Source organism: Colletotrichum siamense (assembly GCF_013390195.1).
Source record: "Colletotrichum siamense strain Cg363 chromosome Unknown KSG_Cg363_contig02, whole genome shotgun sequence".
Lineage (NCBI taxonomy): Eukaryota > Fungi > Ascomycota > Sordariomycetes > Glomerellales > Glomerellaceae > Colletotrichum > Colletotrichum siamense.
The window spans coordinates 5,115,919-5,141,066 of NW_023501015.1; the positions used below are offsets into that span (position 1 = coordinate 5,115,919).

Below are 25,148 nucleotides of genomic sequence, written 5' to 3' on the forward strand. Positions count from 1 at the left end.
ACCCGGGGTGGTAGAGGTGGAGGATGAGGAAGGAGCGACGGCCGGGGGATCGAACCATTCTGTGACTGTCGCTTTAGCGGTCTTCGTGACCCAGGCGGTTCGAGCGGAGTTTGAAGATGAGGATGACAAGGAGGAGGAAGAGGTTGATGACGAGGAGGATGAGGACAACGAAGGTTGAATCCATTCCGTGACTGTCTCTTGGGAGGTCTGGGTTACCCAGGCAGTGTGCTTGGTCTTGGAGGAGGCAGACGTGGTCGAGTCGGCGACGCTGGGTGTGCTTTCCGTTCCTGGCCAGAGGACCACGATTGTGCTTGAAACCACAACGGTCGTGATGTTACGAGTCGAGGATAATGATGGCAATGCCACCGAGGATGTCGAGCTGGGAATATTCGTAGTCGAGGTCGAGGTTGAAGTCGAGATGGCAGGTTTCGAGGGCTCAGTGGTGCTCCTGGAGGTAGTTGTGGATGTATCGGGGGCGGCAGCTGCGGATGAGGAGTCGACGGTCGATGTATGGTTGATTGCAGAGCTCTGGGTGCCGGTGGTAGAAGGGGAGGAAGTCTGGCTCGAGGAGAGAAAGTTGGAAGAAGAAGGCTTGGGCCTTTCGGCGGTCGATGAAGAGCTGAGAGCGCTGGTCTCAGAAGGAGCGAGAGAGCTGCCATCGGGCGCCGTGAGACTGATTCCACCTGTCACGATGGTGCCCAGGGAGGTCGGGATGGATAAAGGCGGAGGGCGAGTAAGCAGAGAGCTCATGGATTGGGGAATCTCAGTAGCTTCGCAGGGGATCCTGAGTTCGATGTAGGTTGAGATGGTGGTCGTGAGCACGATGGTTTGCATCTCGCGACGGTCGAGGCCAGGCGTGGGAATGCTGGAGACTTGGTCGAAGAGGGCTGAATGGGCAGCCTGGAAGGAGGATCTTTCCACACGCTTGTGGTGACCACCTGAAAAGAGGACAAAGTCAGTATTTTGGGAAGGACGCGCGAGCAAGGGAGATCTTCACCTTGAACGTAAGCCTGGGAGGTGCTAATAAGCATCATGACAGAAAGCATGTAGAGCAGGCCATGGCACCAGGCCTTCCAGGAAGGCTTGCGCGCGTCCATTGTTGTATTGCAATGCGCAAGATTGGTGTGATGCTGGGGAAGTGCTGCTTCACTTTGGCGGATGTGAAAGTTTGTGAAGATGAGAGAAGCAGGGAAGAGTGACAGGCTGTAGGTGGTGAGGAAGTTGCAAGGCGAGGACAAAGATAGGTGAATCTTTGTTTTGTTACCTAGCCTGAGGGAAGAATGAATTGTGATTCGCTATGGGAAAGGCATCGTAAAAAAAAAAAAACAGGAAAGAAAGTGAGATTGTTTTTGTGGTTAATACTTTACGTTCCATGGCAGTGAATATGAGAGGCTAATGCAGTTCTGGGATGAAAGGTGAAGCGAAGGTCAGTTGTCTGAGATGGATGAAAGAGGTAGGTAATATTAAAGAGCGTTCCTTCCCCAATTTTAGACGATGACAACTTGTTTCTTCCTGCTATGCAAAGAAGCACATTGGAACATCAGTGCAACATTCTCGTCCATACTGGTAATAAGGCCTATTCGCCGGTATTCGTTCGCGTCCACTGCGTTTATGTCGACAGGCTTGAGCAACATTCCAGTTGTTTCTGTCACAACGTCGAATCCGTCACGCGCTGCATTACGCTTCCTAGACCCCTCCCTCTTCAAGAGCAAGATATGGACTTGTCCCGACTGAGCCAATTGATCATCCAACGTGTCAACCCACACTGATACCGGAGGCGTCGTGTCAGTAGGAAACTCGCCTGCTGACAGGGTTATTTCGAAATCTCCAGCCCTCTTGTATCGAAAGCTGATGACGTTTCCGCTCAGCGTAAGCAAACCCCCGATGACACTGACTGTAGTATCTTTCGCGATGCTCTCAACGCTGGCATCAATAAGCTCAACCCAATATTCTACCTCATGAAGTGGCTTCGGGGATCTCATATCGATTGGCCCATCCACCGAAGCCCAAGACCACGATGGGGCTCTGTAGCCACATGCAGGTCTGGCTCGGGGTGGGACGACAACCCAAGTGAGCTCGTGCAGAATTCTCGACTTCCACATTCCCGCAAGATAGGTGTCTCCTGATGCGCGGAGGAACAATTTGGCTACTCCAGCAAATGCAGCTAATTTGTCGCTGGGGCGGCTGAGGTCGCATCGTGAGTACCTGCCTACCAGTCTGACCCACGTGTTGGCCTCCTCGGCAGTGAGCAGTCCGCATTCCTCGTCGATATCTCGCTGAACCGTCTTGAGGTCGTATCGAGATCTCTTTAGGGTGTACTCGTAAGGAATACCACTTCTGAACGTTTCGCATTTGGCTATCGGTTGGCGACATTCCCAAAGAACTTGTCGTGATGCAAAGTAAAGCATTCTTGGCGCCAGGAACCATTCTTGAAGAACCCAGCCTCGTTCCATCAAGGTACCGGGGTTCAGCTGTTGCTGGAAGTATCCCATGCGGGTTACATAGTAGTCCGTTGGCTTTGATGAGCCTATGCTGCTAGGCATTATTCTGTGTCGCAGTTGTTCCGGATCCCGATTTCTAAACAGGCCATCTCGAGGGCCTTGCCCATCCACTGCAGCAATGTTACAAGCTGAGTGACTGTAAACCTCTGCCATTAGTGCCGCCTCCGTCTCCCAGTCTTCCGCTGAATCTTGCATGATGCACAGGCAGTCTATCCAGATGTATCGAATGCCGAAATAATGCGCTACCGTAATCAGGTCTTGAAATGTCTGTGGCATGTCCCTGATAGCCTGCCCCGAGCGAAACAGCATGATGGTATCGGAAAGAAGGAGAAAGTCAGAGTTTGGTCCCCATCGGTAACTCAAAGTCATGTAGGGAGGATGCTCCACATGCTGTGGCAGATCTTCAGCGGGTATAACAAGCTTCCATTCCGGACTACCGTGTCCTCCAACATCCAGGAGTCGGGTTGGGAGCCACTGGCTTTGCGTAGACGCACATTCCTTGTGACGTTCCGAGCAGTGTCGATACCAAGATTTGGCAAGGCTGAGTGTCGATTCCGAAGCGGTACTTCTTTCCAAATTCCTTAGAGAAAACAGTATATCGTTGCCGCATGCTTTTTCTTCTCCTTCTCCAGGTTGGTCATCTTATCGTTGTTAGCGGCGGACAGTATAAGACTTCAGCCAAAAAGGTGGAACACAAACCATCACTTTCGATGCGGTACATTTCGACCCGAACATTGTCGAGGATACCAGTCAAGGGACTGTGGTAGAAGACGCTGATTTGAATCTCCGTTGGGGCCGTATCAAATTCTTCTTGATCGACATCGTCAATATGATACTCCAGGCCTTTCCAATGGTCGAATCGTGCTGTTTCCCATGCAGTGGGGTGTTGCTCGGTAGCATTCCAAACCAGGTTACATATGAAGCACGTCTGGGCGGTTTGCTTGAAAACGTCCAGTGATTGGCCAACAGGCGTTATTTTCGTGCCCTTATAATTCCGGGTTTCCGGTGGTGGTAGGAGAACCTGCGCACATACTGCGCAAGGCTTACTTTTTACAGCCATTCCTGTTGAAATGCTTAATTGCTGAGGAAGAAGATTGATGAGGGGAAAATGAGGTATGAAGGGAAGGCCTACCTTCCTCCATAACGACGAGCTTTGATGGGCCAATGAAAACCTTCAGATGTGCATGCATGTATTTAGGCTGCAAGATAGCTGTGCCGGGGATTGCGAACCCCCACAAATCTCCTCACCATCTCCAGGAGTAGGCAGCTGCTGCCTACCAGTACCGCATGTTGAGCCTACTCAATCGGGAGAATGGAGCAATATTTAGCTGCATATCTTAGCTGACGCTGTAGCAGCCTCGTCACGGTGGGTATGCTAGCTGTTGTGCATACGACGAAGCATTTATTGCTGCCATGCGATGTTAAAAATGATGTCAGCAGCCATTTTTGAACATATGCGTAAACCCGTAGGAGAGAAACACGCAGGCATCCATGAGAGGGGTTCAAATGTTTCCTCACTACCTGATACAGCAGGCAGCCGTATATCCCTTTCCTTAACTAAAGCTGGCTTCCTGAGCAACACGCCACAAGACGTTCGTTGTTCCACTCAGTAGAATCTCAACTAACGATGGCAGTGCCCCGCGAGACTGCGGAGGATCTTCGCTCCAGACTATGCGCGTGGATGAATACAACAGTATTCAAGCCGGTTTCGCTCAACCCGTTGACCGGAGGTCAATCCAACTTCACCTACCTCGCGCACTTGAAGCAACGAGTAAAAGCTCAAGGTAATTCTGGCGGGGATATCAGCGAAGTCATTGTCAAACATGGAGAACCATACATGGCTAGGCATCCGAGCAATGCTATAACCACCGATCGTTGTGTATGTCAACCCATCCATCTGAATCTCTTTGCTAACCTGCCATAGTCCGTCGAGGCAGCTTGCCTGAAGCATCTGCATGCACTCAAGCCCCTTCACCAGACATCTCAGAGCGCTCGCTACCGCGTAGGCACTCCTGAATGTTATCTCTACGACGACAAAACCAAAATACAGATTCAAGAGTATCTGCCAGGGACTCTGGATCTGAAAAGCATTGTGCTGAAGAGCTGCGAGGAACCTCTTACCGTGCTATTGAAGCAACACTACCTTCACATCGGTAGGGCGTTGGCAGAGTACATAAGCCAATTTCACCAGAACACAAGCCCGGTAGCTCGGGTCCACGCAGAGGAGGGAACCAGTCCTCACCTGTCGACTCTTCACGAGGCAATCAGACGCAGCAGTGAAATGCAGGATCTGAAGCTCATGGTCAACTATGACTGGCTGCTGGAACGTGTTGAGCAGTTTCCAGACATCTTGAAAGACGCAAAAGATGTTTTCGTGCGTCTAAGAGAGCAGGGTATCGACGAGCTGAAGAACGGGTCCGCGGCGCCGACGGTCATCCATGGAGATTTTTGCCCACAGAAGTAAGTTGGCGCCTCACAGACATCTGGAATCGGACATTGACCAAGGACCAGCATACTGATTCGTGACGAGTCACCTCGGGATGGAAAAGAGACCGGCCTGTTTGTTGTGGACTGGGAAAATGCCCAAATCGGTGTGCCCGCTATGGATCACGGCGAAATGATCGGAGAACTCTACTCAACCTGGCTTTACGATGGCTCCGATGCAGGCATCCACGTCATTGAAGGGTATGCTGCAGGTTTGGGATCTCTACCGGTAGACGTTGCCCTTCGCATTGCTGCTCAGGTGGGCGTGCATCTCCTCAGTTTTGGCACACTTGCACAAGACAAGTCCGAGTTACAGATCGACCACGTCGCACGGGAGGGGAGAGACATCATCGTCAACTCTTGCAAAAAGAACCAGTCATGGTTCAGAGACCATGTTCTCCGGTGTCTATTTACGCGCTAAAGCACTCGTCGGACAGACAGTATCAAATCTGCTGGGACTTTCCTATCCGCCTCAAACCTTTATTGCTCTTGGCTTGAAATATCATAAGCTCGTAGCAGATGAATTTTAATACTCTTTCGCAATGATTTCGGCAGCCTGCTCAGCAAGAGCAAATGTAGCCACTTGAAGATGAGCAGAGATAACCACCGGGAAGACTGACGCATCCACAACACGCAGGCCTTGCACCCCTTTGACCTTGAGATCGCCACCAACTACCTTGCCCATCGCTACTGAGCCCATCGGATGATGAACGGAACTAGCCTCAGTTAGTTACTGCTCCTGTACAACGGAACAAGTCACATTACCGAGCAGCAGCACGAATCCTTGCATCGATGTACTCATCAGTCGAGTTCACAGTGTACGGTTCGTCAAACCCTGCCGGAACTGCTTCGCCGTTCAGAATCTCACGGCCAAGAACTGTTTTGTCGCTGCCAGCAAAAGTAATTTCCTGACGAATACCCTCACGTACGATGTAGCGATCGACGGCAGTCGCGAGATAATTGGGGTCGATCAAGGGCGAGTCGGTAATGTTTCCAGACGCAAGCTTGATAGAGCCCCGCGAAGTCGGCAAGATGAAGATGCCGGAGATTGCGACTTTTGAGCCGTCGGTAGATCCAGAGTAGAGGAAGAAGTGTTCGAAGAAGGTACGTTCTTGCTTCAAGAGAGGATGATCGGGGCCGGGTGCAGCACCCTCATCTTCTTCAATAGCCTTGGCGAGTCCCTCTTTTGGTACACTGGAGCAGACGATGAAATCTGTGGCGGTCCCCCAGCCGTACTGTTCCGCTGTCGGGAATGCGGGAGATCCTACCGCCCAGCCTTCCTCAGGGTTCTTGACATTCCAGGATGACGGCGACAGGAAGTGATCGGCATAGTTCTTGCCAACTTCAGGAGCATCAAGCTTCACGTCAACGCCCACCGCCTCAAGCTCATCACGGGGTCCGATGCCTAAGGTTCCTGGTCAACAATTGCTAGGCACTGCCCGAAATACTTGACGTACCCGAGAGCATCAAAAGCTGCGGAGTATGAACTGCACCGGCTGAGAGAATAGTCTGCCGACCTAAAATATGGGTTCCGTTCGCTAGCTCAATACCTGTGGCTATCAGCCCCTCAGTCGTGTTAGAAAGGAGGACCTTGGCGACTTGTGTATCCGTTAGCACTGTCACATTTTCTAGGGAGTAAACTGCGGCGGCAATCTCCCGTCGACCATTGCTCTTGTTCTCAGTGTACTCGGCAACACCGAGAGGGTTCCCGGCATTGCCATCAAACAACGGAATGGGTTCGACGCCAATTTCGTGCCACGACTGCAGCACCTTCTCACGAAGAGGGAATGGTCGCTTTGTTGATGTGACGGACTGTATTTCCACTGGCCCGTCATAACCATGCTGATCCGAGTTGATCGTAGAATTCCAGAAGGTCTCCGCTTTCTTCATGTATGGTAAGAGTCCATCGTAGGTCCAACGGTCATCATCAACAGCTTCACCCCAGAGGTCGTAGTCAACTTTGTCACCCCGGGTCCACAGGCCTTGGTTTGAGGTCAGTGTGGTTCGAAAATACCCTGCAAAAGGAGGGTCGTACCCATATTGATGACAGTTCCGCCGCCCAGAGCCTTTCCTTGGGCGAGGGTGATGGACCGGTTGTCCACGTGTACCTGAGGAACGGAAGCGAGCTTCCAGTCAAAATCTCCGCCAATAGTGTTTGTGGAGTTAGGCCAGACGATATCTTGCCGATCGTTGGCGTTGGGCCCAGCTTCCACTACGAGGATCTTGAGCTCTGGACGGTACCCCGCAAGGCGGTTGGAAATGACCGACCCGGCGAGGCCGCCTCCTACGACGATCACATCCCAAATCATATCGGCTGGAAAAGGAACCGGTAGCCTGTTATCCCGTCGGATCGGCTCATACATGCCAGTGAAAACTTCGCTTGAATTGAGATCGCACGGAGGAAGCCATCAGCCTTATGTGTTCTGATTTATGAATGGACATCACAGCAGGCTGAGATCGCATCCCAGAAGCGTGATATCTCCGCATTCTGCGCCGCACTTGGAAATTGGAGAAGCATCGGAGCAGATTCCGCTCGTACAACAAGACCCATAAATTGCCAACAGTAAGCTCTGCACGTTTCTTACCCAATTGGCTACGCAGTCTGGATCGTGGGACGATGTTCCTCGGAGTTGGTGCATGCCCAGGCGGAGAAGAGAACCAGCGTTGCAATTTCGCCGGAAACCCGTCGTATCCCCGAAATGAGCGTCCGGGATGACCATCCGCCGGCCGGACCGTCCCGCTGGATTGAATTGATCCGTGGTTGATCTATGCTATGTTCGGGGACATATTTTTGCGAACAAGGTCAGAGGCATTTCAACCTCATGGAACTGGAGTTGAAAGCCTTCGGGGAATGGACACCGCTTGTGCCGAACCAAAGTCGCATGGTTCGCTTCCATCGTAGCGGTCAGTCGACACGTTGACGATCCAACAGGAATGTCGCATGATCATGGATCAATCGACCAGGCCCCTTGTCAAAAGGCAGGGGAAGATTTCGGCCCCCACCAAAAACCTCCAATACTGGCATATTAATTGGTCCGCGTAATCAGAGCTGTCGTTCTTGAGATGCTGTTGGCTCTAATTTGCAAAGACTATTCTAGACGAGACGCGAGCCCCTGGCTAAGAAAGCCGATTTTCCGTCCTCGATTTTTTTTCTTTGCATATTCCGCCCTCAGTTGATTTTTGTGGATAGCAGCATGCCGAAGGAGCAACCGGGCCAAATATCGTAGGCTTCAAGTTGTGATCACGATGGTTGATCACTTCCTGCCAGAATGCTGGCTATCCCCGGCCGATGACGTCTCAACTTCATAAGTCATATCCTTTCTGATCCCCCGAATAGGCACAGTGCTGTCCTTGTCCGACCCATTGTCCTCCTCTAGACGCGTCCAATCGCCTTGGTCGGCTTCATCGATCTCAAAGTTAGACTTCATGCCCTTCCGACCCCTGATCTTTGATGTCCCTCCAGAGCCACCGATTGTCACAAGCCCGGCTGATGGTGGCTGCAGTCCGATGGAACCCTCAGTGCCTCTGGTTGTAGCTCGCGGTGCTCGATGTCGCATGACGAATTGGCGCAGGGCGGGGAGAGATCCTGCAATCAAGCCGATGGCAGTCTCGACGTTGGACCATAGAGGAATGTTGCCAATGTGATCTACGGAGCGAATGAACTTAGTAAAACGATTGTCAACTAAGTATCGCAATAGACTTACAAGCAAGATCGTCGAGCGGGCGATTGTAATGGTCGATGTAAGGGGTTCTGATCATTGTCGAGACTGAAGCACTTGAGGGAGATTAGAGTTAGGCGATAGGCGAAGAACCTCTAAGGGATGACTTACAAAGAACCGAAAGAGAGGAAAGTTGCAACCATGATCTTCGTCGACAGCCTCATCTGCGTCTGCATAAGAATGATGGCTGGAAGAACCGCGCAAGCCAGATCCGTCGCAATGGTGCTGGCTGTTGACGTGTATGACAAGCCCAACATAGAGGTGACAGGGGAACATTCCCCGCGGCCATCTGCTATGAGGCTTGCGTCCCAGTTTGCCTCGACTGGTCGGCAGAGTAGCAAGATGCCGATGAAAGTCGTGAGAAATGTAGCAATGATGAGCCCAAGCAGAACATAGACGGCAACGCGCAATTTGGGCATCGTGGTGGCAATTCGCAGAGTGGTGATGCAGATAGATGACTTGACAAGACATAATGCTATGACGTATAGCAACATCCAGATCATCAAGTACTTGATGGATTCAACCATCATCGTTGCGCTAAGGTCGGCATTGCGTCGACCCAAGCCGCTGAGGGCACCCACACATGCAAGAGCAACATCTGCGAGATAGACAACCTAGCGATAAGTACTAGTCAGTTTCGAGCAAGCGCATGTCGTCGAGCCTCGAACATCTAACTTACCAACCCACTCAACATCAAGCCATCGTCGAAGCTGAAGTTTCTCTCCTTAAGTCGGAAATATGTGCGTGCCCCCACCACCACTAGCGAGACTATGCCGCCAACAATGGATACAACGAAAAGGCTGAGGCCTGTGCCTTCGAGGTGGTCGACAAAACGCTGCGTTGGATCCAAGGTCGTCATCTTGTTGTTGTCAGTCGCATGGCCTATCCTTTCGGTTCAGAGATATATCAATGATTTAGCTTGGAGATGCTCAAGAAAGTGGCCAAACAGCCGTATGTATGTTGGTGAGCGCACGTGGGAAATTTCGCTCAAGAAACAAGAAATGGCAAGAGCAATATATTAACCTTGTCACTTAACCGAGAAGGAATTGATGCCGCCTGCCAATGGATGCATGAGCTTTCTCACACAATAAGGTATGCAACACGTGATATCCCAGCCGCCTGGTGAGCTGAGCTCGCCGTAACGAGCTGCCATCCCAAAGGTGCGCACTCGTGTCGATCGACAGCAGACAAATCCGAGATGATCATTTCCCAGCCTAGTAGGACCCTCTCGAACCCCTGACGGACCCCTGAAGAAAACGTTGAAGAAACCCCACCTGTGGGGTATCATGCGCCAGGGCAGTGCCAGGGCTGGTTGGCAAGTTCCTCATCCCCATCACTGTGAGAGGACGCTCAGGGTGAAGTGAAAACGGAGCCGTGAGGCAATTCTTTGCGGGATGGGCAGGTAACGTACGTTTTCCCCCTATCAACCGATGCTCAGCGGTGGAAAGAATACTACGCTGGTCGCCGCGTTCCTACCTCTTCTCCAAAGCCTCGAATCGAAAGAGAAGACTAAGCCATCCGCGTTCCGAACGTTGCTAGAAAGGACCCTCACCAGGCAGAATATCCTGCGTCTTCCTTATGATCTAGCCCCCACGAACCGGTTCATTAGCGAGGAAAAAGTGATGATCCTGCCAATTTGATCACATCCCCGCACCCTTCGTACCATGGTCCACCCACAGACAATGGGGAACCACTTGACAGTTCCTCTTTTAGGAACCCTTCGACATGGGAACGAGCTTCAGGTCGGAGGCATATGCCACAACTGGTTTAGAGCATCCGCTCTGGACCCGGAAATGGGGACGCAGCAGACAGGGTCGTGGGTAAAACGTTCCGGCTGTCATATCTCCCTCCTGCTTTCCTTAATTACCATGGTCCCGGATCCCTTGTTACGAAGTGGCAGTTGAACTCTGCATGCCGTTGTGAGCAGACTCTTGTTGGAAACCACAGCATACTATCCACCGCACGAATCGCTCCTTGCGCGTACCATCAGACACCATGACTGCCACAGAAATCACCGTTCCAATCACCCAAGCCCCTCCGTACAGGGTGCATGAGGGAAAGACCGCTGTCATCACGGGTGGTGCGAGAAGTGAGTTCATTCTTTGTTGATACTACCCCGAGGACGCTGCTGACAAGATACACAAGGCATTGGTGCCTCCATTGCCCAGAACCTCGCCTCCAAGGGTGCCAACGTGGTCATCATCTACCTGAACGAATCTTCCGACGAGCCTGCGGCCGACCTCGCAGCCCAGCTCTCAAAAGCACACAATGTCAAGGCCGTTCCTGTCCGCGCCGACTTCAGCACGCCTGAGGGCTGCACCAAGATTATCGAGACCGTGAAGAGCGACCTGCCGCCCAATGCCAAGACAGGGAAGCCCCAGGTTGACATCCTCGTCAACTGCGCCGCCCTCTTCCACGCCATGCCCCTCGAGGCCGTCAACATCGAGGACTTCCACAAGGTCTACTCCATCAACGTCCTCGGCCCCATCCTCCTTACTCAGGCCGTCAAGCCACTTCTTCCCAACGACCGCTCGGGCCGCATCGTCAACGTTTCGAGTATCGGCTCCAAGGTGGGCCTCGAGTACCTGACGCTGTACGGAGGCAGCAAGGGTGCCCTCGAGGCGATGACGCGCACCTGGGCCCGCGAGCTGAAGGAGCACTGCACCGTCAACTCTTGCAACCCCAGCTCCACCATGACGGACATGCTCCGTGGTGCCTCTGATGATGCCAAGAAGGCCATTTCAATGTGGTACCCCCTCACGCCGCTGTGCGGAATCCGGGAGTGGGATACCGAGGAGCAGAAGGAGATGGCCGAGAAGTACGGCGGTCGCGCGGGATATGCCGAGGAGATTGCTGGCATTGTTGGTATGATCTGCTCACCTGAGAGCGGATGGATGACAGGATGCCTGGTCAGTGCCAATGGAGGCCAGTGGATGGCCAGCTAAGCGCGTTATGCGACAGAAGAAATAGTCACTTCAATACTACTTTGATCACAGCATTAATCGGCCGCCACGCCCACAAAAGTACTGTCAGACTGCATCATACCCGTACCGAAACCTACTTTTGTCCTTTTTATTGAGATCACAGCCGCGCAGGGAAGGCATGTGCATGAATATGCCTTGGGCAACTGCGGGTAATGCGTCTGATCGCTGCAGTGATGAGTTTGGGTTTCAAATACACTCCATTTGCAGTGGCATTATGCTTGCAACACCTTTTTTCCAAAGTCCTGCATCATGGGATTGTGTCTGTGTATCAATCCCTTCATTTATGAGGGTGCTGTGAAAACATCCAACTCCACTTGCAGTCTACTTTCATCTCAGTTGTCTTCAATAGCCCCTTACTTATATCTATGCTTGAGTCTGTTTCCAGCCATCTTAACTACTATATAAAGACTTATTAACTATATGCCGATATTTTCCTTCATTGGGAAGGAACTGCTAATCTTGATTACGGCTCTAACAAAAGACTCTATGGGGATCGAGCCAGGTACTTATCTATACCTTAGACGATATCATGAAAACCTCCACCTATCGCCGTGGAAGTCTAGATAGGTGGAATCAGAAGATGACTGAGCTATAGATAGTTATAGCTGGTGGAGGGCCTTCAAGATAGTAAGTATCTCTTCAGTTTTTAATGTAAGTAAATACGCTCTTTCGTTCCTGTATGTCTTGATTTTCTCGGCCTGCGCTCCAAAAGTACGAAAGGGACTGCGAGAAAAATTGGTTGAAACCACGAGTCTCAGGCGTAAATGTTGGCGATTTATTTGAGCACACAGGCCTCAATTGAAGCAGCCCGGGTGTCAGCAGTCGTGTTTTCGGCCACTTCGCTAAAACGCTTAAACAAGCACCAGTATGTTGAAGAGACATATTAAACCTCAGAAAGCTTTAGTTCAACAGGCAAGATCTTTCATATGCGTCATATTGATACGGCACCTAGACGTCGCGGAGCCACACTTATATGTGCACACCCTATGTGTCGAGAATACTTTTCGAGGAATCTAGCCAAGATTCACGACGCTCAAAGGACCTGCGTGATTTGATGTCAATATCTCACGCTTCTGGTGTACACGCACGACTCCGTGGCGGCCGGTGCGGGGCCGGAGACTCAACAGACGCTCTGGCTGATGGTTGTCCGATAGTCCGTTAGCTGACTTGACTTGAACAGCCTGAGGGTCATGTCGATATGCACCGCATGTAGGAAAACACTAACCTACCCACTTCCGGTGAAACTGTGCTAAGGTCCAACTAGCTTTTGGAAAACGTCGGATCTCCTACCAAAGTGAAATTGTGAGCCCACGAAATCATATTTTGAGCTCTTATGTCCACATCAGGCTGCCTTCTCGCAGCTCTCTCATTGTCAAAGGCTTCGGCGTCTGACATGATCATGGAGGTTCAATTTCTCGATATGTCAAAGCTAGGCCCGGTTCTGCAGGGGTCTTCTTGGGTTAGAGCGGAAACATACAGCCGGAATGCACCCCAAGGTCTTTCTCTGAAATGCGTAAGTCTGCATTGTCAACTTCCCGCGGATTAAACTAAGTTAGCAATGACGATGTTAATATCGGAGCCAATCATCGCATTCGCGTCGTCCGATTGCCTAATGAGTTCAGGCTTTGAAATTGGCTCACCGGTCAGAAACTCAGAATGATCCGTGTTTGTACGAGCAAGCGGGATTGCGGGTCCAGCAAACATGCATAATGCATGCTTCCTTTCTCAGGTGGTACTACAGCAGGGTTACGCAACTTATTCGGCAATGGGCTTGATATTTGTGGTTTCTATCATTATCGCACCCTCTGCAGCAGTACATGTACTATCGCTGATATGACGAGCGCCCTGGAGCATCTTCCATCCCTTGACCAAAAGATTGAAAGAAGTGGGAGCAAGCACAGGATCTTAGCCCTGCCAAACGTCTTGCCAAACGACGATGTGGTGAGGTCACAAAATTCAAGGGTGCCACCAACACTAGCGTGTTCTGGGGAACAAGGAACTCATTTACCAACGCATCGGACATCCAGAGAGGTCCGTTGAGGCTCATCGATTACCACGATGTCGGCGTATCAAGGGACGATCCGAGAGTGGGGGGGCATTCTTAGCGCGCCCTGCTGTAAACGAGATCCTGGATGATGGCTGTGCTTAGACGCTCCGTTTGACACCTTGCAGCATTCCTCAACGATTGGTGCAATTCTTATTCCTGTCATTTGCTTCATCCCGCGTTCAGAAGTCCCTCGTGGCTGCGCGAAACATCTCTGGCGGAAAAAGCAAATGTTTTCCCTCAAGTGAGGCGAGGTAAGCCTGCGGCTAGTCAGGCGGCGGGCGTAGATCCGCGGCATATTGCGCGCCCTATCCATATGCACTTATTTGCGTTTGCCTTACCTAAAACCCCTATTAGTGCGCGATTTATTGCCCCTCTACGCTACTTTTTACTATTAATAATAACGCTACTAACGTTAATTAACGCGCTTTTTAATATAATTTAAGCTTTTTAATACTATTTAGAGCGTAATATAAGTATAATATTATAATACTAAAGTAAGATAATAATAATGTCAGCAACACCAGCCTATCGCAGCGTTAATCAAGCTAGGCGCGCCTTACGTAATTAGTAATTATATAAGGCGCTAGCTTCTGCGATTAACGCTATAATTATAGCTACTACTTCTAATATAGTTAACCTTATCTATATTACTACTAACGTAGTTAATATAATATAATATTTACTACTTATAATACCCTACTAGCTAGCTAATCCTATAAAACTAATACTAATTAGTAGTTAACTTTATAGTTACTACTATATAATATATTAATTAATTATAGATTAGTAAAGCTCTAGAAGAAGTAGTCTTATTAATATTTATTTAGATCTATTCTACTTAGAAATACTTAATTAATTAACTTATATTAATAAAGTAGTTATAACTTTAAGAAAAGATAGTTTATATTACTTAAGCTATTTTAAACTTACTTTCCTTTAGTTTCTAAGAAAAGTATATTAATATTAATATTATTAATACTAATAAAATTAAATAATATCTCCTTATAGTATTAATAATAGTAGGATTATAATAATAGCTTTTATAGCTTCTAATCTTATACTTAATAGAAGTAGTTATAATATAACCTAAAAGATAGTTTATTTTACTTAGAATACTCTTAGTAATTACTCCTCTTTTTTATTTAAAGAGTATTTATTATATACTTAACCTTTAATATTAACTTTAGCTTATTAACTTATAATTAATAGTAAGGTTAACTACTTACTTTATTCTTAATTACCTTATTTAACTTCTTATTTTCTTATAAGTAGAGTTTTTATACTATATAAATAAATAAGAGATTACCTTACTTTTAATAGCTTTTAACTACTTTTTTTTTATTAAGTTAATATTAATAGTAAATAGCTACTTTAAGCTTATTTAATAATAACTACTTTTATATATAGTATATAGTATACCTTACTATAAGTTTTTCTTATTATTTAACTACTAAATACTAACTACTAACTACTAGCTATAAGAGAATTTTTTATTATTTTTTACTTTTACTAATTTATACTCCTTTTATAATATTATTATATAGTTTTTCTATTTCTCTTATAATACTACTTATTCTTAAAATTTTACTACTTTATTAATAATATTACTTATTAAACCTACTTACCCTCCTATTAATACTTATTTTTAGTACTTTTCTTTATATAAGTAACTAACTTTTATTCTATTATAGAGATCTTTCTTAATCTTTATACTTCTATTTTTAACTACTATTAAGCTATATTAAGTTAAATAAAAATAATAGAGTAATAAATTATCTATTAGATAAATAAGCTTTAACTACTATAATACTTAGTAAACTCTTTATAATTATAGTATAGTAATCCTTACTTATAATTTAACTTAATATCTCACTCTATTAGAAATATTAATACTTACCCCTCTATATCTTTAATAAGCTATATAACTTCTTAAATAACTATTATTAATTTATTATAACTTTATTAGTATTACTCTTTAATATACTTATAGTTACTAAGAACCTCTCTAATTATATCTAATTTAGCTACCTTAGTTCCTCTAAGTAACTCTCTAAGTAACTTTTTAGCTCTATTAATACCCCTAATACTTCTAGCTAGTAACTACTCTATTTTTATCTTTATTAGAGTTTATAGTATAATTAATTAAAGCTTTTAAAGAAAGTTTAGTAATATTAATATAGAATTAAGTATTACTACTTATAAATAGATTACTTTATACTTCCTATTTAATATAAAATATTACTAACTTAATAGCTTTATTAGTTCTACTTTTTAAAGTTAAACCTCTACTAATTTTAAAGATATACTAAAGTCTACTTTTAATAACTATAATATAACTACTATAAAGGAATTTAGAGACTTCCTTATTACTAATAAGGTTTATATTATCTAAAATAATACCTCTATTACTTCTAATATTTATACTACCCTTTATAGAGATTTCTACTAATAAACTAATAATAATATTAATAATAAAATAACTAAGTTTCTTTCTCTTAAAAAAGCTATTAAGGATATTAACTTCTTTAATAATATTAAAAGTATTAAGCTAAAACTACTAGCTTCTTCTAATTATACCTCTTTATATATAGCTCTATTTTTTAGACTAATTTAGTATAAATTAAGTACTTCTAAAACTTACTAATTAACTACTTTTATCCCTCTAAAAAGCTTTAATATTAACTTTAGTAAAAGTAATATACTTAATATTACTATACTTAATTAGCTATCCCCTTAATAATTTATAGATCTTATAAAGTTATATAATAATAATATATAATTTAGAGGTAATATATATAATATCCTTAATTTTAAGCTTCTTATCTTTAAGAATTATTATATTAAAGCTAATATTAATTAATTCTAAACTTTAAGTATTTTCTCTATTATATTTAAAAGTAAAATACTTAACTATTACTATAATAAGCTTTATAGTAATAATATACTTATTAACTTTACTAAATTAGTTACTAAAGTTAAAGCTTATTTTAAAACTAAAGAGTTATATTAAGTATATCTCTCTAAGTAGTATAATACTACTTTTAACTATATAATCCTTAAGAACCTTAATAAAACTAAAATAGAGTACTTTAAAATAGTTTTTAATAAACTTATTACTATTTAGTATACTCTCTCTACTATTTATTATTTTAATAATACTTTCTATAACTAAATCCTTAATATTTATTAAAGTATACTTAAATATAACTATATTCTTATAAACCTTACTAAAAACTATAAAAATATTATTAACTAGCTTAAATTATCTATTAGTATTATAATATAAAGCTAAGCTTATAAGTACTTTATAATAAATCTAGTTTTAGTTAATAATTAATACTAAACTAATTACTAATATAATAGCTATAGCTATAGCTTTTAATTTAGCTATTATCTATATATACCTTATAATTAATATTACTTTTAACCTATACTTCTTAAATCTAAGAAAAAGTATTATATTTATAGTAAAATAAGCTACTAATTAATTAAATACTTTACTAAAGATTACTATAAAGCTTTTAACTACTTTAAGTAAATATATATTAATAAGGACATTTCTACCCCTACCTTTAATTACTTTTTAATATAATATAAAAGTATTAAAAGTATTAATAACCTTCTTATTAATAGCTATAATAAGGATATATTAAACTACTTTAGTACTCTTAATATTAATAACTTTAATACTAAAGATAGCTAATATAGATTAGAAGGCTTAAATAATAAAAATTAATAATTTCTTACTCCTTACTTTATTAGTATTACTTTTAATAGTTTTAAAATCACTAATACGTTAAGTAATAATACTACTTTCTATATTATTACTAAATAGGATTAATATACTATAGTTAAACCTAAAGAATATACCTTATAGTTCTCTTTTAAAGGAAAGTATAAGTTAATAATCTTTTAAGGTATCCTACTTAACATTAATACTTCTAAATATTTAATAATAAGCTAACTTTAAGTCCTCACACTTTAATAATTAATACTAAACCTTAAAGTTAACGTTATAAGAGTAGCTACTATTAGATTTAGCTTTAATAACTTTATTTACTTACTAAGATTTATTAAAGTTTTTATATTATTTAGTCTTATTACTTTCTATATTATACTAATAAATATACTCTTTTTATACTACTTTTATAATATAAATAAAATAGAAGTTATATTTAATAACTTTAATAATATTATAAAGTAAAAAAACTTTAAAGTTTTAGTTATCTATAAATAAAGGTATTTTTAAATACTTCTCTAATAGGAATAGTTAATTACTTATTACTACTTTAGTAAAGTTAAACTTTAATAACTCTATTACTATTTTAGCTACTTATTAGTTACTAAATTTTAATATATCCTTACTAAAACTAAGTATAAAGTTAATAAAAGCCTTCTTACTTATCTAATTAAGGTTTACTAATACTATTAACTCTATACTAGTTAACTTAAAAGGTTTAAATTCACTCTTTATAATAACTATAAGTTTAACTATAAGATCTTTATAAATATTATATATCTTAATAATAATAGATTAATACTTTATATTATTAATAGTATTATTAACTTTAATATAGCTTATTTTCTTAAAGATCTATTAGCTTAATATACTTAGGAAGCTCTATATATACTAAATTAATATATATTAAGGCTTTCTAGATTTTATTACTATAAATATTAATACTAACTTCTATAGCTATAAATTTAAGTATACTATTTATACCTTAATAATTACTATTAAAAAAGTCCTTATTAAAGCTTACTATAGTATTAATAAAGTTAAATATTATTATACTACCTTATACTATACTTATAATATTATCTATATTAAAGACCTTTTTATCCCTTATAAATAAGCCTTATAAATAACTATTAAGACTATTAATAATATTATTAAGCTTAATAGTTTAATTTTAACCTTTTTTATTTTTAGTACTTACCTTTAAATAACTAAGGATTTAATATTATCTCTAGATATTACTAAATATTAAGAAGCTATATAAAAAGCTATTAATAAACTTCACTATATATATATTAAGTACTAAATCTCTAATACCTTTACTCTCTATAATAGTTTAAGTATATTATTAACACTTACTTTCCTATTATAATTAGATATTTTTATATAGTATAAGAATAAAGGATAAGCTAGCCTATATAAGCTTCTCTCTATTAATAAAGAGAACTATATATTAAACCTACTTTATAAGCTAAAAATATTTTAATTAACCTATATTAAGCTTTTTTATAATAACTTAGATAAAGATATTATTAATATTAACTCTCTACTAAATACCCCTAAAGTATTAGTAACACTAATAAAAAAAGACTAAGAAGGATTATTAGTGCTACTACTACTACCTCTATACTAATATAGCTAGCTTTATAAGGGAAAAGAACGTTTAAAACTACCCCTAAATAAACTACACTAAAGCTTATAAAGATAGATACTTATAGTAAAGGTAGTTAATATTAACTCTACCCTTAGTATTAACTTTATACTAAAAATTAATAATATTAACGCTATAACTATATTTTTTACTATTAATAAAGCCTTCTTAACTAATAAGGAATATATTAACTTTAACTTAACTATATAGCTCTATAAAGTAGGTAAGATTAATATGCTTAGCTGCCCTTTTAAGTAATCTAATAAAGCTAAAGTTAAAAGACTTATTAATTAAAGTATCTTTAAAATAGTTATATATAACCCTACTAAGTATATAAATATCTATATCTTCTAATTATAAATAGTTAATAAGATTAAAAGCAAAAACACTAATAAGCTTTATAAGAAGTCCTATTTTATTATCTAGAGATATACTAATAATAATAAGGAAGTAATCTTAATATAATCGCTAATAATATAATATATAAACTAATGCTTTATCCTCACTATTATATTATAGTTATTACTTTTTAATAAGATCTTCTAGCTTTATAATATAATATAAGCATATATCTAGTTAGAAATAAAGTTTAATAAGATAATCTTTACTTACTTACTTATTTAGATTTATAATAAATACTTAAAAAGTATTATTATAAGAGTTATTAAGCTACTTTATAATATTACTAAAACTAGCACTTATTAGTAAGCTATATATAGCTATTACTATAGAGAAGTTCTCTAAATAGTTATTTTAAGCTATAATCCTTACCTTTTAGTCCTTTCTACTATTAACCCTAACTTTATAGTTATTAATATATAAACTAATAACACTTTAAGCCTTACTAACGCTAATTTCTTAGCTTATAAGGATAAAGTTCTAGCTAAAGCTTTATTTATAGTAAAACCTAAATAATAACTTACTATTAACTAACTACTAATATTTAATAGCAGTATTATTAATATTAATAAAATAAGAACTATTATTCTCTACTAAAAGGGCTAAAGTAAGAAGCTTACTCTTATTAACGCTAACGCTACCTTTAACGCTATTAAGAAGTAATATATTAAGTAATATATATATAAAGTATATATTATATTAATCTACTAGCTTAAGGTATACTATAATCTATTAACTACTACTTAATATTAAAACCTCTTACTTAATAATATTAAAGCCTTTAATATATAACTATAATAGTAAATAGTTTTATTAGTATAAGGATTAATATTTATACTTATTAACTTATTAACTACTAAACTCTTTATCTTTATTAATAACTTATTTACTAATAACACTAACTTAATATTATAGCTTAGCTTCACTATTATTCTTACTAATAAGACCCCTTCTAATAAGAATAAGTTTATAATTAATAATAATATTATTTACTTTAATTTAATAAAAAGCAAATAAGTTATTTAAAGTATACTAGCTTCTAAGGTCTATAATATAGTTACTAATATTAATATAGTTTATACTATCTCTATAACCCTCTAAATAATTACTAAATAGCTTAGCTTACTTCTAATACTTACTATTATTTATACTAACTTATACTTACTATATAAATACTTTATTAAGCTAAGTACTATAAAAGAGAAGTATTTAATAATTAATATTATAGCTCTATAGTAGTTATATAAACACTATAAGCTATATAAAATATAATAGATTAATAGTAATAATAACCTTATTAATACTTTTACTAAAATAAAGCTTAACTAATACTTCATACACTTCCTTAATATAAACTTAATAATAATATAAATAGAGAGATAAGTTATATAAGCTTAAGTAGTACTAATTACTAACGCTAGCTTAAAATAAGATTAAGTAATAGTTATAAAGTAACTACTATAGTAGAGGTTATAAGTAATTACTATAATTATTAGTAATTACTACTCTTTATATTATATATTATTTAATAACTTCTTTTTAAATTATACTATAGTTACTATTAACTATATTAACGCTAGTAAAAAGAGAAAGTTACTAGTATTAGTAACGCTAGCCTATTATAGTGTTAATTAAGCTAGGCGCGCCTTATATAATTAGCGATTATATAAGGTGCTAGCCTCTGCAATTAACGCTGTAATCACAGCTACTACCTCTAATATAGTTAACCTTATCTATATCACCAGTAATATAGTTAATATAATATAATATTTGCTGCCTATAATGCCCTACTAACTAGCTAGTCCTATAAGACTAATAAATAATCTTACTTTTATATAATTAGTATAGTTATTAAAATTAGTAATATTATATAAAAGTAAAAATATCTTTTTTAAATTAAGATTTATACTAATAAGATTAGTAATATAAAAATCCTTCTTATTTATTTTAATTCTCTAAAAATAAAATTATAAAAAAAAGTTTATATTATATTAATTTTAATTTAACTTAAAATATATTATTTTTAATAAAATAGCTATAATAAAAAACTTTTAGTTAACTATAAAAAGGATAATAAAATCCTCTATTAGCTTTAAAAAAAGTAAAGCTAGTTTAATTAATAAAGAGTATAATAGTAATTAGAACTCTTAAAATAAAATAAATATAAAAAGAAGAGAGTTTTATACTAATAATAATATATATAAACTTATAATTCTAGTTATTACTTAATAGCTTTAGTTATAAATAAACTTTATAAATAAGTAGTATAACTTATTAGTATTAGAAGTAATAGAGGATAATATTAGTAAAATTAAGGAAATACTTATAAAATAGCTAGAAATTAATAATATTAAAGCTATTATTAAGTTTATAGTTAAGACTTCTATTAAGCTACTAATTAATCTTATTACTAAAGAGAATAACTTATTTAATAAGTATTTTTTACTACTTCTATTATAATTATTATTATTACTATTACTTTTTATAGAGGTTTAAATCTATATAGAGATTAAAATAATTAAGAATAAAATTAAAATATAATTAAACTTTAAATTTAGAGAGTTAAACTTAAGTAACTTCTATTTAGTAATTAACTATATTATATATAATATAATTTAAGATTTTAATTATAAATATAAGTTATAATATAGTAACTACTCTTTTAAGTTTCTCTTTACTTAAGTCTTTTTTATTTCTAAGTTAAACTATTAAATAGTATTCTTAAAGGAGATATTCTATATAAACCTAAAAAATATTAGAGTATTATAATTATAACTATTTAATTATTAGTAATAGTTTATTAATACTATCTCTAATAATAATAAGAAAAATAAGCTATTATAAATTAAGATTTTTATTAATATTATAATAAAAGAACTTAATTAGTATATATTAGTCTTTATAAGTTACTATTATAAATCTTAGTAGTTATCTCTAGTACTATTTAGTATAAGTTTTATTTAAATAAACCCCTCTATTAGAGTAATATTAGTTTAAAACTCTATTAAAATACTTTTATAACTAAGTACTACTTTATAAACTTTATAGTAGAATAATAACTTTATTAAACCTCTTCTTATTAAGTTTAATAATACTAATAAGCTATTATATTAATAGAAGTAATAGAGTAACTTATTATTAACTAATAAGTTAAAATAGAAACTAACTTAAGATACTTATTAAGTAATCTAAGCTATATATAAATATAAGTTAGGAGTTAAATATATTAATAACTATAATAGTATTACTAATAATTATTATATATCTTAATTTTTTATCTTAATAAAGCTACTATTATATCTTTAGATTAGTAAAATATATTTTATAGCTTAAATAGAAACTATAGCTAAAAAATTAGTAACTATTAATAAAGCTTTAAAAGAGATTATTATAAATATAACTTTATATTATAATAGATACTTTATTAAAACTAAATCTAAGCTATAGAATAAGATTATATTAAAGTTAAGAAGTAATAGAAATAGTAGAAATAATAAAAGTAATACTAATAAGTTTAATTTACTTCTTTACCTAAATATTATAAACTAAGTAAATATCTTATTACTACTACTATATTATAACTATATACTATTAAATTTTCTTTTCTATAACTATACTCCTATTTAGTTATTATTATTAATATTATTACTAATAAAACTACTATTAATACTACTATAAGCTAAGAAGTAAGATTTACTAATTTTATCTTCTTTACTACTTATTCCTTAAATTAAACTTATATTATAACTTCTCTATAAATATTTATAATATTTATAGAGAATAAAAAAAATAAAAAATAATAAATAAGATATTAATCTTTATACTACTCTTAATATTATCCTATAAACTTATTTTTAACTTAAATCTTTCTAAAAAGTATTAATAAATTAGTTTAAAAAGAATAATATCCCTATAAGTATTATAAAAATAATTAGAAACTAAATTAAATAATTCTTATTTAAGTAATATATTATAAATTTAATAGTAGAAAATAGTTTATACTTACTACTTTATATTATTAAAAACTAACTAATTTTTAAATAGAAAACATAATACTTCTTATTAATATTACTAAATAAGATCTTCTTACTAAATAAGATCCTCTTACTAAAATAACTAATTATATTTACTCTCTTACTATATCTCTTATTTAATTACTTAATAATAATAATAATAGTAAACTTTAATAAATAGAATAAAGTTTTTTTTTTCTTTATAATAATATAAAGATCTTAACTTTAATAACTAATAGTAATTTATCTAATAAATAAGATATACTTCTAATATTATAGCTAAAGAGAAATATATTATAATTAAAGCGTTATAAAGCTAACTAACTATTAAGATTAAATTATTTTTTTTATATTAATATTATATTATTTTAAATAAAAGAAGCTTTTAATAGTATTAAAGTTAAATATAACTATAACTATAAAATTAACTTTATAGTAAGCTTTCCTCTCTACTAATATCTTTAACTATTTTAATATAAATACTATAATAATAAAAATAATTTAAGATAGTATTAGTATTACTAGCTACTTTAAGAGTATAATTATAAAAACAATTAGTAAAAAAAGTATCTATTACTTTAAGTTATTTAAATTATATAAATTACCTCTATAAATAACTTTTAAAATCCCTAAAAAACACCTTAATAAGGTTAAAGTTTAGTAAATATATAAATAAGTATAATAACTTAATACTATATTATTAATAAGCTTCTTCTAATAGTCTCTTATTATATTATGCTATATTATTTATAATTAATACTAACTTTAAACTAAGAAATACTTCTATCTTTAGTAGTATAAAGTTCTTAATCTAAAATAAGAAGCTATTAGTATTTATATATCTAAAATAAATAATATAATTAAGAAGACTATTAATAATAAAAGCTAATAAAATATAGTACTATATACTTCTTTTTAGAATACTTTATTTTAATAACTTTATACTTTTTAGTACTTAGTTTATATATCTAGTACTACTTTAATAATTAATACTACTCTTATTAATAAAAATAAATATATTAGTAGTATAATTATAAATTAATATATATATTTCTTATATAGTTTAGTTTTATTACTAAGTAATATACTAAATCTTTTTCTTCTTTTATTAAATTTTCTTAAAATAATAAGAGATTACTAATATAGATATAAATAAATTAAACTTTTCTATAAAAAAAATTTAAACTTTATTAAAGTAGTAATTAGTTTTATTATATAAGAACTTAAGTTTATAGTTATAACGCAGCCCCCCCACAAAAAGACTACAGCAAAATTCACCCTATATATAGGCATAATTCTAGAAACACTATATAGGTACCTTAACCTATACCCTCTACTAATTAAGGAAAATAGTATAGAAACCCTATACGTTCTTACTAGTAAGTAAACTCTTATATAAAGTTAAACATACGCCCTAGCTAAATAGACTAATAGAATAGTAATAGCGCTAGCTATATAGTATAAAGCTAATAGCGCTATATATAGTAGGGCTAATTATATTAGGGCTAAAAGGGTTACTAAGGCTCTTATAGCTTAATAATGCTACTATAAGAGAGATAACTCCTTAATTAAAGAGGTTATAATGCTACTAAATAGAGATAACTCCTTAAC

At 36.9% G+C, this 25,148-nt stretch overlaps 4 protein-coding genes across 4 annotated transcripts; 2 read left to right on the forward strand and 2 right to left on the reverse strand.

The window, feature by feature from the left end:
- Window positions 1-4,128: 4,128 nt before the first annotated feature.
- Window positions 4,129-5,406, forward strand: CGCS363_v003324 (uncharacterized protein; the record flags this gene model as incomplete). The annotated part of the gene is made up of 3 exons (XM_036635173.1): window positions 4,129-4,380; window positions 4,426-4,961; window positions 5,013-5,406. 3 exons carry the CDS (start codon window positions 4,129-4,131, stop codon window positions 5,404-5,406), a joined length of 1,182 nt encoding a protein of 393 aa, XP_036500556.1.
- Window positions 5,407-5,511: 105 nt separating this feature from the next.
- pdh3-1 (Pyranose dehydrogenase 3) lies at window positions 5,512-7,294 on the reverse strand (the record flags this gene model as incomplete). The annotated part of the gene is made up of 4 exons (XM_036635174.1): window positions 5,512-5,701; window positions 5,751-6,390; window positions 6,443-6,967; window positions 7,021-7,294. 4 exons carry the CDS (start codon window positions 7,292-7,294, stop codon window positions 5,512-5,514), a joined length of 1,629 nt encoding a protein of 542 aa, XP_036500557.1.
- A 945-nt stretch (window positions 7,295-8,239) lies between these two features.
- CGCS363_v003326 (uncharacterized protein) lies at window positions 8,240-9,563 on the reverse strand (the record flags this gene model as incomplete). The annotated part of the gene is made up of 4 exons (XM_036635175.1): window positions 8,240-8,631; window positions 8,690-8,760; window positions 8,816-9,318; window positions 9,384-9,563. The coding sequence occupies 4 exons, from the start codon at window positions 9,561-9,563 to the stop codon at window positions 8,240-8,242; spliced, it is 1,146 nt and encodes a 381-aa protein (XP_036500554.1).
- Window positions 9,564-10,699: 1,136 nt separating this feature from the next.
- On the forward strand, window positions 10,700-11,649 carry lxr4-0 (L-xylo-3-hexulose reductase; the record flags this gene model as incomplete). Its single annotated transcript, XM_036635176.1, has 2 exons — window positions 10,700-10,793; window positions 10,850-11,649. 2 exons carry the CDS (start codon window positions 10,700-10,702, stop codon window positions 11,647-11,649), a joined length of 894 nt encoding a protein of 297 aa, XP_036500555.1.
- Window positions 11,650-25,148: the final 13,499 nt, after the last annotated feature.